Source organism: Salmo salar, chromosome 01 (assembly GCF_965601325.2).
Source record: "Salmo salar chromosome 01, fSalSal1, whole genome shotgun sequence".
Classification (NCBI taxonomy): domain Eukaryota; kingdom Metazoa; phylum Chordata; class Actinopteri; order Salmoniformes; family Salmonidae; genus Salmo; species Salmo salar.
The window spans coordinates 44656170-44671486 of NC_138291.1; the positions used below are offsets into that span (position 1 = coordinate 44656170).

Sequence of the window (15317 nt, forward strand, 5' to 3'; positions counted from 1 at the left end):
AATTTAGACACAAACTAATAATCTATCCACTTAGGGACAGTTTCCCCATATCCAGATTAAGCATAGTCCTGGACTAAAAAGCCTGCTCAATGTATAATGTCCATTGAAATAGTTTTTTGTTCCAGGACTAATTTAAATCTGTATCTGTGGGGAAACTGTCCCTAGCTAAGTGCATGCATTGTTTTTTTGTTGTTGTTATGATCAATAATATCTGCTGGTTTTGTGCCTGCATCTACCAGGTGACCAGGTGGCGGTGTACTCGGAGCTGTGTTACCCCACAGCCCTCCGTGGTGTGGCCTTCCACCCTCATGAGAACATGGTGGCCTTCTGTGCCTTCGGTCAGAGCCAGCCTGTGCACGTCTACTTGTACGACCGCAGAGGTGAGCAGCTCATTATTGTACTGAGATAGATCACGCTATGAGAAGATCTTAGGAACACTCAGCTGTGCCTTAGTACCTTGCTCAGAGCATTCAAATAATTGTATTGTAAGAGGACAGTGGCGTTACTAAAGATGGTGGATAAATTAAGATAGTTCACTCAAGCCATTTACCATTGTAAAATTGTTGAAATGTTCCTGTCTGTGTAGGTGGGCATTCCCTCTCTGTGTAGGTGAGCATGCTTTCCAACGTGAGAGAGGTAACAACTGGCTCTGGTCTACTTATTGTCCCCTCCCTGCTCATCCCACCCAGAAAACATTTGCCAGTGAGATGTCTTGGTCTGGTGCATCCCCTCCGCGGTACGGGGGGCAATAAGTAGACCAGCGTGGCACCGCCTCGATCAGAATAAATGAGGGAGTGGGATGTCTCTGGTGTTACTAAGTCTTGATTCCACACAACTTGAGTCATTAGTGTAGGAGCCATTTGACTGTTTATAGCAGGGGTGTCTGGCCCGCGGGTGGTTTGAGTAAAATAAAAAAAAGTTTATAAATATTTTTTTTTAAATGGGGGGAGGGGGGTTTGAACTCAATATACTTTCAAATGACTAAAACCAAATCGAAACTGTGTAGAAATGATAATGGACCTACATTCTTACACTTTCCAGCTCGCTATTAATCACAGAAATTAACACTAGACAGTCAGGGAGCATTGAAAATTCCCAAAATAATGGATAGAGGACAATGTTTTGGTAATTTTGACAGCGAGGAAAAATAACACATTTTTTGTGGTGCCCTCCGGACCTCGTTGAAGACTGAATGCGGCCCCGGGGCAGAATGAGTTTGACACCCCTGGGTTATAGACTTATGAATATTTTGTGTAAACTTGGTCTGTTTTGGGACGTTCGAAAATGGTAGGCCTTGAAATTGGGTAGACTGGATGAGTATTTTTTTCTGTTTTGTGGACTGAGAGGAAAATCTGATTTGATTTATTGGAAAAAAGTTGCGCTGAGTAACACGTTAAAGAAATTATACTTGTTTCCAACGTGGTCCCTGATGGAATACACACAATAAAGACAAAACAAAAACAATGTTTCTCTCTGTTTCTCCTCAGTGGCCCAGCTGGAGGTGGAGAGTCTGAAGGGCCACAGCAGGTCTGGATCAGCCGACACTAAGATGTTCAGGAACACTTCCGACCCAGTAACATTCCAGGACACCTCCGGAGCAGCCATGGACTGTTTCGCCAGAGCAGCCAGACTGTCTATGAAGATGCAGCGTGTCAAAGATAAACTGGACTCTGTTCTAGTGAGTACAAATATTGTTTTGATTTAGTTTTAAAACGTGAATGATATTTTTACCTCAAACTGATGGTAAATTATTATGCAAACTAACTACAATTTACTAATGACCCTCTCAAACGATTTTTTTGTAGGAACCATCTCGGAGCTCCTCTGCTGTGGAACACCTGTATGAGCAAGGTATGCTTTAACAATGATATTGGTATGTTTATGCGACAATATGTTGACATTTGTTTGACATGTTTTTGTGGTTTGTAGATAAAGGGGGCATATATCAGATGGGGAGGAGCCTTTCTCAGGAAGCTGGCCCAGTAAGTAGTACTCTCATTAACTATGTGAGCCCTTCAAATGAACCGTTTTATTGTCCACCAACCTCAGTGTGTATGTGTGTAGTCTGGAGGGGTTGGGATATAGCAGAACACAGTTCAGTTCCCCCGAAATAATAGAAAATGAAGTATTCTTCTTCTCCTGTTTTCAGATGAGCTTGAACTCGTCCCTGCCTCCTCCGTCCCTCCTGTCACCACACTCCAAATTGCAGCTGTCTAGTTCCCTTGGAGGTCAGTTCATCCCCCAGGCAACCCTCACCTCCCAGAACCGTGAGTGGCTCTAGACATGCCCTTTCTCTGAAAAAAAATTGGTCCACTCGCCTCCTGGCCTTCATTAACCTGATCCTTATTCTAAAAGAACTGACCAGGTGAAAGCCTGCCTAAAGATGAGCTTCCAACTGTCAAGTTTTTCCCTATCAGTTCAGATGAAGGGAAGGAGACAGATTTTTACTGCTACAGGCCTATGAATCTAAGCAGCTCTGTGAACCACTGTGTCGTCAATCATTTGTAAGAATTGAGGTCCGTTTACCCAAATGAGCTTAAGGACCCATTCATGCAGAATGAGAGCTTTGGCCAGACATTTCAACAACAAAGCAAAGGAAGGATTTACCAAAACGCAACATTCCCAGACTCACTAGAGCTGTTAAGGATCTTACAGAGCAGCATGGTCACTGTACATAAAGACCAAGACGGGCCTCCTCTTGTCTTTAATGCTGTCCGTAGGTGTTCACACCTCTACGATAATGTATGCTTTGAGGTTTATCTTAGATTTAATATATTCATCTGGTATTTCCTTTCTCTCTTTTTCTTCTCTGTTTGCAGGTGGTTTCAGCCCAGTGGGCCAGCATCTAGGAAGAGCTCCATCTCTCAGGCGACAGACAGTAAGGCACCATTATAATGTTATGCTTTTTGCGTTGCTTCCTTTTCTATGTATTTTATTGACTTTTATCAGTAACTTTATTTTAGTCTTGTGGACTGAATATTTTCTTTATCTATTTGAAAGAAACCGACGTAACACATTAAGTTGAATGTGGAATTGAAGTTTAGGAACGTTCCCTTTCTTCCCTCAGAGCTTCCCAGATCATCTGTCTACAGCCATTAGAATGGAAGCGGATTCCTTGGTACCAGTTCAGCAAACGGTAAGTTCCTGTTTTTGTTCTAATATTGACAACTGTATGCATTATAAGAACATACCAGAGTTGGGACCAAGTCATTGTTTTACAAGTCACAAGTAAGTCTCAAGTTTTAGCACTCAAGTCCCAAGTCAAGACAGGCAAGTCCGAGTCAAGTTTCGAGTCCTAAACAAGCCATAATGTGCTCTTCACCAAATGTAATACCGTTTCATATTTTTACAAGAGTAATAGTTAGTATATTACATTTACGCAAATCATGATATATATATATTTATTACTTTCCAAATAAACTCTATATTTCCATGGAAATACATGGGTAGCCATGAGAAAGACCCGCCCCCCGTAACGATCGACTATCGGGGATCGCTATGGGGGCGCAATCGGGCGATGTAGGCTTGTACACAATCGCCCAACCTTAACACACACACACCCACACCCTCTCTGTGTGTGGTTACAGTAGGCTAACGTATGTCAATGGTTTTAGGAACAGCAGTAACATCAGGCAGGATTTAGGCTGCCAACTGCCTAGCCAGTTGTAGCTCAATCTTGGGTACAATGATCACGTTCCCACACTGACTGTGGAGGCTTATTGATTTAACGTTATGTTAGCCTACATGCTACACTAGCATAGTTATAAATGATATAGCTGTCGGCTATATTAGCCACGACTTACCGTTCTTTGTGCAGCTTCAAACGTCGAACAAAGTTGGAAGTTGTTGCACGTCCGTTTGTAATTTTCTTCCCGCATGTTTTGGAAGTTGCAATCCGTTTTTGTTGATACAGCGTAGTCTTTATATCTGAAAATAATAATTTTGGGTATCATCTTTCCAAGGGCTCCATCTGAATTCTCCCGCCGACGTTCCTCTGCACTGCCACGCACAACTTTTTCTCAGCTGGCACAATTTGATTGGCTGCTGTCCGATTCAAACTGTAATCCGTTAAATGAAGAGTTGATGCACTGCACACTTTTTTTTTATAGCATCTTTTTTTATATTTCGGCTATCAAGTCAGTTCGAGTCAAAAGTCCAAGTTAAGTCACGAGTCATTGGTGTTAAAGTCAAAGTGGAGTTGCAAGTCATCATATTTGTGACTCGAGTCTGACTCAAGTCCAAGTCATGTGACTCGAGTCCACACCTCTGGAACATACTATACCCAACAATCAAATATGACAATTTAAAATAATCCGTTATTTTAACACCATGGTCAACCATTCTTTAATCCTTTTAATTTCTTTCTCTCTGTCAGGTTGTCTCTTTGTATGACTACAGTGCTACCCGGTCAGATGAGTTAACGGTACAGCGTGGTGATGTCATCCATGTGCTCTACAAAGACAACGACAACTGGTGGTTTGGCCGCCTGGCTAACGGACAGCAGGGATACTTCCCAGCTACATATGTTGCGGAAGAGCGTAAGTAGAGCTTTATATATTTTCCACATTAATATAATATATGCACTTAGCAGACATCGTTCTCCAAAGCAACTTAAAGTACAGTGATTGCATACATTTTATTGATCCTTATGGGAAACCCACCTTGGTGTTGCTAGCATACTCTTACCAACTAAGCCACACAGGACAACTTTTCTACATGAAAAAGAACCCATGTGGATATGTAGCCTATAAAGTCATGTCTGTATGGATGTGTTGTTTGTTGCTGAGCTATTTCTCTCGTCTGCCCCCAGGGGATTACAACGAGGAGCTGTCTCAGGCCCTAAAGGCACAGTCTGCCCTGTCTGAACAGACCGACCTATCAGTCCCCCCTTTTGAACGGACTGACCAATCAGATGAGAGGTTGACACCTACCAAGGTAAGGAGACTGGGTTCTGTTTCAGCGATCATTGTGTGATGTAGCTAAAGTGTCTCTTGGTTCTGATGGAGAAGGGTACTTCAAATAAAATCATTGATTGATGATTTATTTTAGAATTTACCCACACATCCCCTCCACCAATACAGTCTTTAGCTCATTCTAGGTCGAAAATCGACAGGTTAAGACAACGTCGTCACAAATCTGGGACCAGCGATGTCGCTAACTACTAGCGCCGTTGCTAACTAGCATAGCTAGTCCCATTGTTACAAAGAGTTATGGGATATTAGAATCCTGTTGTCTTAACCTTTGTCATCTTCAACCTAGAGATCATCTTGTTCCCCTTCTTCAGGGAACCAAGGTTATATGAATTACTGTTCATTTCCTTGTACCTTCTCTTCTTTGATTACTCTCCCTCCGCTCACAGGTGTCAGCTGCCGTTGTCTCTGGGGAACTCAAGTTCATCTCTGAGCTGGACACAGACCCTGAGCAGCCTGCTGCCACCAAGTAAGTCCTCTTCCTCACAGCAACAGTCCTCATAAGTCACAGCAGTGGCTCTGATATCATCCCGATTGTTCATTTTGTACACACTGTTCTAACCACATGGCGAGAAAATGGGAATAGAATGAACTTACTAGATACATTATAGCTTATACATTATACCTGATACATTATTAGATAACATACAATTGGTTTAAGTGCTGACGTATTAGATTGGTTCCCAAACGAACTCTCTGGCAGAACAGTGTGTGGCACTGGAGGGCATGAAATCAGACTTTTGACAGCTTAGAAAAGGGGTCTCTTAAAGTTCCATTTTAAGGCCTGCCCTTATTACACTGTATGATATAGGAAGAAATGGAAAATCTGCAGAACTCCAGCAATATGCTGACGACACAATCGTTTACTCTTGTGCCTCTGAAATTGAGAAGGCTTTTCTGGATTCACAACTAACATTTGATGACATTCACAAACAACTTTCTCAACAAATGGAGTCACTTGCAGATTTGAACTGTAAATTATGATTGATTGACTGATTTTGAAATAGTATCTAGGCATTTGAACTAAGTTTTAGACAGCATATTGAAAACTTGTCCAAAAAGCTGAAACAATCATTTTCCCATAATGCTCTTTGGTCTTGTAGTGAGCTACGAAATACTTTGAACTGGGCAAGAGGGTATCTCTGAGTGAGTTTAAAACTCTGATTGACTGAAATGTTGTTGACCGCTGTAATTGTTTTGAATGTATTGTCCTTGTATGTGGTCTTGTATTTTATGGTCATGCTGACTACTTTCTGCTGACCTCTTGCCAGGTCCCCTTCCTAAAGTTTTTTTTGTATTTTTTATATATATATATATATATATATATACGTACATTTATGTCAGGCCAATGTGTTTTTCCCCCATGCTTCTCAAAAGAGTGAAGAAGAAGAAAAAGAAGTTAGTGAAGAAGTTAGAAGCTCCGTCATCACCACCACCGGCCACATTCTCTGACCCTGATGCCCCAGGAACGTCATCTACCAAGAGGAGGGCCAATGCTGCAGGCAGCAGACCACTGCCCCCCACCCCCAGGAGAGGACAGTCTAACAGAGCCTTGGAGCCAGATGCCTAGACCCATGGATCTATGGTTAAGAGTACACTAAGAGCTATTTTTTTTACGCTAAATTCCCTTTTGAACAGAAGATAACAAATATGTTTATAATGAAACCATCCTGTAAAGCATACACACATTGTTTTTTGTGGGGGGTTTTCAAATATTTTTTAAATGATGTCCAAATTACTATTGGACATCATAATTTTTAAAAATTATTTTAGAACATCTGAATTTTTAAAAGTTTACTATTATGTCCTATAATGTAGTATCAATCCTGGAGAGATTTTGTATGTTAGGCTGTTTTATCCTATTTATTGGAGTAATGCATTCATTGACTTCTGTAACCTATTTGTTATGAGCTATGGCATATACTTATTAATACTAGTTTTATTTTTATAGCTTAAAGGGATGAGGAAAGTCGTGATCACCAAAGTGTCACCAATACATTTAAAAATAGTTGCCAAGTGAATTGTTTGTATATGTATTTCTGTAATTACAGAAAATTACAGTTGCTAGTCATATCTTTAAATATGTCCGCAGTGATTGTTAAATATAACAACTTTGAAATGTGTTATGAGTGAGGAAAATGTAAATATCTGTTTTGTTAGAAAAGTATGGTACATATAGCTAAATACATATAAAAAAGAATGATCTCTTTGAATGTGATACAAAACAATCTCAAACACTGATAGTAGACAAAATCTGTTCTTTTATTATGAATTCCCTATTTTATTTGACCAGACAAATGTCATTTGGAACTCTGCAGTCAGTGAGGAAAAAGGTACCTACATTTCTCCTAATGCCATTAGTGTAAATAGGAGTTTAAGAGAGCAGAAGCACACATTGGAATAACGCCAAAGGCATGTAACTATAAGACTGTAACAAAGGACTAAGATGACATTAGTTGTACTTGAATGAACCACAGTTATGATCACTTGACAAGTGGATACAGTCATTTTGGTCAATGGGCAATCTACATAACCATGAAGGAGGTCAATAGCTATGCACATTGGTGTTCTGACCCCACTGTTCAGACAAATAATTCAAGTCATGTGGTGTTGGAAATGAGGGGCATTTACATAGAACTGCATTTCAATGGGTACATATTTACATTGCCAACTGATAAATGCCCATTGATTGTCATTAAGTAAACATTATTTTATGAAACATTCAACTATTCCTAAGTAAATGGTGTTTTGAAATAACTTGCTAAAAGCTCATTAAAAAAGTTCCAAAGCATTGCAACAGCTTGTTGAGATTATTGACAGTTCAAGTAAGTATACACAGGTCTTATTTTTATATTGGCATAATGCAAACTGAACTGCTTTTGTTTTGATTGCTAGTGCTACTCTATGACAACAAATCAGATGTCAAACTGTGTAGCATCATCCTCTTAGTTTTACATTTTAATACAAGTTACAGTCCACGTTTAGCACCTCTGTAGTGTATATAGATATATTGTTCACTGTCTGGCTGCTTATATACAGTGCCTTCAGAAAGTTTTCAGACGCTTGAATCTTTCCACATTTTGTTACGTCACAGCCTTATGCTAAAATTGATTAAATAACAATACCCTATAATGACAAAGCGAAAACAGGTTTTTAGAGATTTTTGCTAAATCTGGCACCATCATGTCGTGGGGATGTTTTTCAACAGCAGGGATTGGGAGACTAGTCAGGATCGAGGGAAAGATGAACGGAGCAAAGTACAGAGAGATCCTTGATGAAAACCTGCTCCAGAGCGCTCAGGACCTCAGACTTGGGCAAAGGTTCACTTTCCGACAGGACAACGACCCTAAGCACACAGTCAAGACAACGCAGGAGTGGCTTCGGGACAAGTCTCTGAATTGAGTGGCCCAGTCAGAGCATCTCTGGAGAAACCTGAAAATAGCTGTGAAGCAACGCTCCCCATTCAACCTGACAAAGCTTGAGAGGAATGGGAGAAACTCCCCAAATACAGGTGTGCCAAGCTTGTAGCGTCATACACAAGAAGACTCAAGGCTGTAATTTCTGCCAAAGGTACTTCTACAAAGTACTGAGTAAAGGGTCTGAATACTTATGTAAATATGATATCTGTTGTTTTTTGTTGTTGCAAAAATGGCTAAAACCTTGTTTTTGCTTTGTCATTATGGGGTATTGTGTGTAGATTGATGAGGAAATCTTTTTATTTAATACATTTTACAATAACCCTATAAAGTAACAAAAATGTGGAAAAAGTAAAGGGTTCTGTACATTATCACCAAAGATATTTTATAACTAACCCAAGATAGACCACAGCCTGTCGTTTCCAATGTAAGCAAATTAATCATAGTGGGCAGAACAAACGAGGTGGGCATAGCCAAGCAAAAGCTAGCGAGAGTCTATTGGTGCGTTCTAGCATGTATTTGCATATTTCTGTTAGGGAATGTCTACTCTGAAATTTGCCCTTGCACTCCTAAATAATGCAATTTTTTAAAACTTTGGCAAAGGGTAAAGTCTACAAAACTTAGTCCACTCTGTTCGTAACAGTTTTGGAAACAGAAAACTGTATTGAGATCAAATGTGACACCGAAGAGAAAATTTGCAGAATGTCTTCTCCCACTGCTGGCCACTGGGCTTCCTCTCACCACCATATTTGGTAATGAGTGAAAACGCCAACCGGATGCTTCACATTTATACATCTGGTGAAATATCTTTCTCATTGTTCTGTGTTATCACAATCTCTAGCAATACAATGCATGCCCACCTCAATCTCTAGCAATACATACACATATTTTAATAAGTGGTGTTTATTGTTTGGTACCCATCTCTCACTCTACATGTTCCTGGTAGATGATTGTTGATCAGGACAGAAGACGGGTACGTTCATCTGAAGGTATTTTCCTCTTGATCTGAGGAGCCCTTTAGATCCAAACAAATAAAAGCAAATTTGGGAAAAATTTACATTTCTCCGAACCGGTTACTTTTTTCAAATGACTTTCAATTTTTTTTTATGTTAATAAACAAAATATATGATGGAATCATTACCTTCTTTCTCGTGCTCCTTGACAGAGAAAATATATACCAAGAAAGAAAGCCTGAGGAGAGGAGGACACATTAGTTGTATTCAGACATCCCAGTTTTTTACTTGGCCCAGGGCTAAGACCCATGTGGGGGAGAAAAAAAAAATACGTGACCTCAATTACTCTCACTAACTAGCATAAATAATGTGTTGATGTCAAAGCAAGCAACTTAGCACAGAAATTTGAGTTACCCATCCGTAGCGTCATTAGTGTCAAAGGCAGGACTGACAGTATTGAAGTGTGTATAATAGGATAGGTAAATAGCCATACTCACGGCTAAAAAGGCCAGGCCTCCTTGAACAGAAGCAGCCCACTCAAAGCTCAGCTGCTGTGTGGTGAAGCCACCAAGCGTTGGACCACAAAACATTCTGAACAAATAAAAAACACCTTTGTTTAGGATTCATAACTCCAAACTCGAACCTTCAAATCATGCCTCAGAGTGTTAATATGACAAATACTTTAAGCACATACCCAATGGACCACACTGCTCCAAACAATCCAGACACCAGTCCAAGAGTGCTCAGCCCCTCCTCAAATCCATTTTCACTGCCATTGGAAAATTATCAGTATTATTCCGTGTTCTGCACCTCATGCACTATGATGACACCTGTTTTTCTAAGTGAAAGTGGACATTGTAAATATAGTATATTTGTATACGTGTGTGTGTGTGTGTGTGTGTGTGTGTGTGTGTGTGTGTGTGTGTGTGTGTGTGTGTGTGTGTGTGTATGTGCCCTGGTGTATGTAAATGCTTATCTCACTATGCACAGTTGAGTATTTCAGGGAAGGTGGGGATGGCAATCATGCTTAGAGAGAATCCTATGACACCCAGCATGAAGACCAACAGCCACAGCTGACTACAGAGACAAAAAAAAGTATAATTCTTATTGTTAGTATAATAGCAGTACAATTATAGTAATAATAGTGCATTTCACACTGATAATAACAGATTCGGACCTCTGGATCTGCAGAATGGGGACAGGACCTAAGAACCAGAAACCAGTTGCTGTAGACAAGCCTCCTAGCACCATCAACCATGGCCTCGTGGACTGGAAACACAACCAGAAGGTAAAATCACATTATTGTTTATGTGTGTAAAAGAGAAGTTGTGACTTCGATACACCACTGGCATTGGTTGGTATAGTGTTGGGTTAACTGTACTCACAGGAAACCGGTCACTAACGATACCAAGCAGAGGTGAGGCCAGACAGTAAGGCAACGACAGGCCAAGCAAGAGAAGACCCACATAACCTGGAGAGAGGTCAAACTACATGTAGAAACAAAGGAGAAACATATTAAGGTATCGAGGTCCATCCTACTAGACAAAACAATCACATTTGGAAATGCATTTTTCAAATATGAGGCTTTCAATTATACCAGGGTTTGGAAAATGCCAGTTCAGTCAATTCATTAAGTAAACTGAATTGAAATGGAATTTTACCCAACCATGGTATATGCCTGGCTTTACCTTATCAATGGCATATATGGACAAGGTTGCATCCAGAAAGCCAAGTCCAGAGCTCAGGGTGAATATGGCAAAGCAAATAAGGACTATCTTCAGACGTGTGAACAGCCTGAAGAAGGAGTCCTTGGTAGGATCAGCAGCTGAACAGTGGAACAAACAGATTAATATAATTTGGCACAAAATATCGTCACATGAATCATTTAACCCCCCCCCAAAAAAAATTGAAAATAGTGTCATAACGACAAATAAAAACAGAACGTGGTCTCAAAATGACGGTCTCTTTTCGAATCAGAAAACGTAAACATGGGTGGCGCAGTGGTCTAAGGCAGAGATTCTGGGTTCAAGCCCAGGCTCTGCCGCAGCCGGCCGCGACCGGGAGGCTCATGGGGCGACGCACAATTGGCCCAGCATCGTCCGGGTTAGGGAGGGTTTGGCCGGCAGGGTTATCCTTGTCTCATCGCGCACTAGCGACTCCTGTGGCGGGCCGGGCGCAGTGCATGCTGACCAGGTCGCTAGGTGTATGGTGTTTCCTCCGACACATTGGTGTGTCGGAGGATGTGTGTAGTGTCAAGAAGCAGTGCGGCTTGGTTGGGTTGTGTTTTGGAGGACGCATGGCTCTCTCCCGAGTCTGTACGGGAGTTGCAGCAATGAGACAAGACAGTAACTACTACCAATTGGATACAACGAAATTGGGGAGAAAAAGGAATAAAATAATAATAAAAAAATAAAAACTTAAACATTCAGTTAACAATTGACACACTTTATTCTTCAATGGGGGAATGTAACTAGGACTCCCGAGTGGCGCAGTGGTCTCAGTGCAAGAGGCATCACTGCAGTCCCTGGTTCGAATCCAGGCTGCTTCACATCTGGCCGCGATTGGGAGTCCCATACTGTGGCGCACAATTGGCCCAGCGCTGTCTGGGGTAGGCTGTCATTGTAAATAAACATTTGTTCTTAACTGACTTGCCTAGTTAAATAAAAAAAATGAGTTTATAGACAGACGACTATTAGTTAAAAGTTCATGAATAAACAGTTACCAAAGCTTGGTAAGATGTAGATGTTGAAGGGGACCATAAGAAATAGAAAGCATCCCAGAGCCATGAAAGGGACTTCGTATCCAAATGACTGATACAGCCATCCACCTATTGGTGGTCCCAGTATCAGACCCAGCCCTGTAAAGATCTCCAAACTACCCTGTGAAGACAAATTCAACATAGTAAACGGCCACATGCAGTTTTACCTCGTACCCACAGGCTTTTGTTTACAATTCCAAACAGAATCCAATTGTATCATCATATCATTACGACCAAATAGAGGAACTAGTCACGATGCCTGTTGCTAAGGAGGCTTTCAGACAGCCACAACACGAATAGGGAAAAACTTTTGGGATACAAAACATTTTAACAACCTAAACCATAATGCTTTTTTGTTTGAGCATGGTGTCTATTGCTTACACATAACATACCAGGCAAGACCCTTACACAAGGGTTGGTTGACTAAACTCACCAGAACAGTTGCTATGTTGTTGGGGAAAACTTTTGCTGAAATTGCAAAAGAAGAAGTCATTGCAGCACTGAAGCCCAGAGCATCAACAGACCTTATGATAAAGCACAACGTAATAAAAGTAGCTCCCTCAGGAACTCTGTCGAGTAAGCTGCAAAACAAGAAGAGGAAAAGTTTTAGATTAAAATATGTATTTGTCCAAGTTCAGTAAAATGTTGAGGAGGGCACTTAGCAATGTGCTTTGGCTAGTGTCTGTTGATGGATAACTCACTCACCCAAAGAGAATGGTGCACCCCGATGATACGAATAAGCCTGAAATTAGCATGACCTTTGCCCCGATCTGGACAATCTGAAAGGACAGAGAGACGAGGCATGTGTTATGTGTGTGACAAGTCATGTTGCAAGCAGAGTAGTCTGATGACTAGACGTAGGATGTGTGCCTCCCAAATGGCACCATGTTCCCCATGAGTCTGGTCAAAAGTAGTGCACGACATAGGGTGAATAGGGTGTCATTTGGTACATAGCCTAGTAATTCCAAATACTTACATATTTACCCAGTACTAAAGAGCCCATCAGATTGCACAGAGCATAGCAGCCAAATATAAGTCCGATGACAGTCTGACTGGCTCCTTTTTTCATGGCCTGTGTAGAGACAATACATACATAATGGTCCTGTACTATCGATACATTACAATAATCAAACATACAAATACTGCAAAAACCTTGCTGAAAAAGCTTCAGTTAAGATTGTGTACAAGAAGTGGTTTTCCTTTTGGAAGACAAGGGCATGTGCTTAACAAAATTGGGCAACAGTCATAACAGCTGACTTTATGAAACAGTCGTGACTCAAAGTGTTGTTTAGGTCAGTTTATCACTAGCCACAGTTTAATAATCTGGGGTGAGTTTCCCAAAAGCATAAAGATCAGCTCTAGCAATTTGATCACCATCGGTCAACTGGTAGGCAATAGACAAACAATGATATTCATGCCAAAGATGATCTGATGTTGTTGGAAAAGTCACCCATGAAAGTTTGTGCCATTACTTGAGTTTTTACTATACCTACCATAGGCTATCATTTCAGTCGTCATGACTTTATTACATTGGTTATGTCATTATTTTGAGACCATTATATAGCATAGGCCTTATAACAGAGATTTCAGTCAGTCACAAGAGACTATTCTCTGGTCACTGAAATGCATATGTCCACTGGACAGGCTATCACCTGACCTGTGTTGATGTGTGAGTGTCCATTGTATGGCACATTATTGCCCTCTGGGGCTTTTCTCAAGTCCAACACATGATACACATACAATCATTTAAACAATAATATAGTGATATCTTCCATCCAACCAAGAAAATTAAGAGTGAACTTTTACATTTGTCATTTCTGTTTTGTAGGCTAGTTTCCCCATTGGCAACGTGCCAACTTATTCTATAATCTGAATAAAGAAATGATGATTCTGCATAATAATTCTGCATTACTGCTCAGGCAGCATAGCCTATTTCACAAGCAATGAAGAAATAAAATGGTTGGTATTGAACATTACCTCGTTGGGGAAGAATGGCCCAAGTATAGAGTAGCAGATCATTGAGCTGAAGTTGACAGATGCCATTGATATCAAAGTGAGGATCTGATATCTTGTCATCCTTTGATTAGGACCACTTGTTGATTCTTCTGATGTGCTGCCATCTATAGAAAGAATGAATTGATCAAATAATGAATCAATGAATCAATCAGTCAATCACGCAGTAAACTGTTATGCTCCTTTAATTAGAACATAACACAAAGCCATATTAGACTACATAATTGCAGTCAGAGTCCGACTGAAAACAAAACATATTAACAATGTAACAACTGTTCAATGAAAAATGCAGCTCATTTCCAATATATGTAGTGGTAGGAATTACATTCCCTGAATTACAAACGTTTTAATGATATTTGAACTAGACATTTAAAGAGATAAACTCTCAGAAACAATGTTTTATTATTAGAAAAACGGCAATTTATATCATTTATTCTATATAATGTCACCAACCTGTTTGTTGAACTTGATCAGAATCCATATTGTTGTCATTCATATTAAATTATACTCCCGATCCGGATTGTTATTCAAGTCACAAATGCCTAGACTAAAATTCCTGTTACACAAATAGACGACTAGATGTGACTTCATAACGTGTTAACAAAACAGGGAAACCAAATGCGTCACAACTTGGCTGGTTCAATCCATCAATTAAAGTTCGGCGCTGGCGCTCGTCAAAAACAGCGTGGCTGTTGTCTGTAGAAAAAGCACTGAACCCAAACGCGTGTGTTTAGAGAGTTGCACTGTTAAATCTAGAGTTGTGACTGTGAACTGACTTGTTGAGTGGGTAGGGTGTCTTCCTGATGTTCGATAAGTACCGTCCTTTAAGGGAGTGCACACACACACTGGCTGAAGCTCTCACAGTCTCACGTCTTGGTTGAGACGGTTAAGGTTTGGGATAGGTAGCCTAGTGGGCCAGTAACTGAAAGGTTGCTAGATTGAATCCCTGAGCTGACAAGGTAAACATTTGTCGGTCTGCCCTTGAACAAGGCAGTTAACCCACTGTTACTAGACCATCATTGTAAATGAGAATTTGTTCTTAACTGACTTGGCTAGTTAAATATATACATATTTTTTGAAATGTCAAAAACACATTTCTATCACTGTTGCCCCCAGTGGCCAGTTTTCACGTCATCTCCCCGACGTACTCAGACCTGGCTGGATGTTGAACACTGACTTGTATCACGGGTGACCTGGCTACTCACAC

General features: G+C 40.6%; 2 protein-coding genes across 8 annotated transcripts in view; one reads left to right on the forward strand and one right to left on the reverse strand.

Moving 5' to 3' along the window:
• The window catches only part of ahi1 (Abelson helper integration site 1), a 21003-nt gene extending 13242 nt beyond the window's left edge, over nucleotides 1-7761 (forward strand). For 6 of the 7 annotated variants that reach the window (XM_014197421.3, XM_014197437.3, XM_014197430.3 and 3 more), the window contains exons 17-27: nucleotides 240-380; nucleotides 1488-1678; nucleotides 1806-1851; nucleotides 1930-1982; nucleotides 2150-2267; nucleotides 2820-2878; nucleotides 3068-3136; nucleotides 4376-4538; nucleotides 4811-4935; nucleotides 5360-5439; nucleotides 6348-7761. In XM_014197421.3, coding sequence (XP_014052896.2) covers nucleotides 240-380; nucleotides 1488-1678; nucleotides 1806-1851; nucleotides 1930-1982; nucleotides 2150-2267; nucleotides 2820-2878; nucleotides 3068-3136; nucleotides 4376-4538; nucleotides 4811-4935; nucleotides 5360-5439; nucleotides 6348-6540 — 1238 coding nt within the window. In that variant the 3' untranslated portion in view covers nucleotides 6541-7761. The remainder of the gene's footprint in view (nucleotides 1-239; nucleotides 381-1487; nucleotides 1679-1805; nucleotides 1852-1929; nucleotides 1983-2149; nucleotides 2268-2819; nucleotides 2879-3067; nucleotides 3137-4375; nucleotides 4539-4810; nucleotides 4936-5359; nucleotides 5440-6347) is intronic. The other variant, XM_014197470.3, reaches the window with a different exon arrangement.
• slc18b1 (solute carrier family 18 member B1) lies at nucleotides 7212-15313 on the reverse strand. Its single transcript, XM_014198079.3, has 14 exons — nucleotides 14564-15313; nucleotides 14075-14217; nucleotides 13074-13169; nucleotides 12803-12876; nucleotides 12531-12678; nucleotides 12062-12218; nucleotides 11028-11164; nucleotides 10725-10826; nucleotides 10517-10608; nucleotides 10321-10416; nucleotides 10034-10108; nucleotides 9837-9930; nucleotides 9528-9577; nucleotides 7212-9401 (listed from the first exon to the last, which is right to left on the reverse strand). Exons 1-14 carry the CDS (start codon nucleotides 14604-14606, stop codon nucleotides 9344-9346), a joined length of 1365 nt encoding a protein of 454 aa, XP_014053554.1. The 5' UTR covers nucleotides 14607-15313; the 3' UTR covers nucleotides 7212-9343.
• Nucleotides 15314-15317: the final 4 nt, after the last annotated feature.

Coding starts and splice junctions, on each gene's coding strand:
- slc18b1 (XM_014198079.3), bottom strand. CDS start 14,606: ATGAATGACAACAATATGGATTCTGATCAAGTTCAACAAACAG. Junction 12,679..12,802: donor GGGTGCACCATTCTCTTTGG/GTGAGTGAGTTA, acceptor CTTGTTTTGCAG/CTTACTCGACAGAGTTCCTG. Junction 9,402..9,527: donor CAAGGAGCACGAGAAAGAAG/GTAATGATTCCA, acceptor TTGGATCTAAAG/GGCTCCTCAGATCAAGAGGA.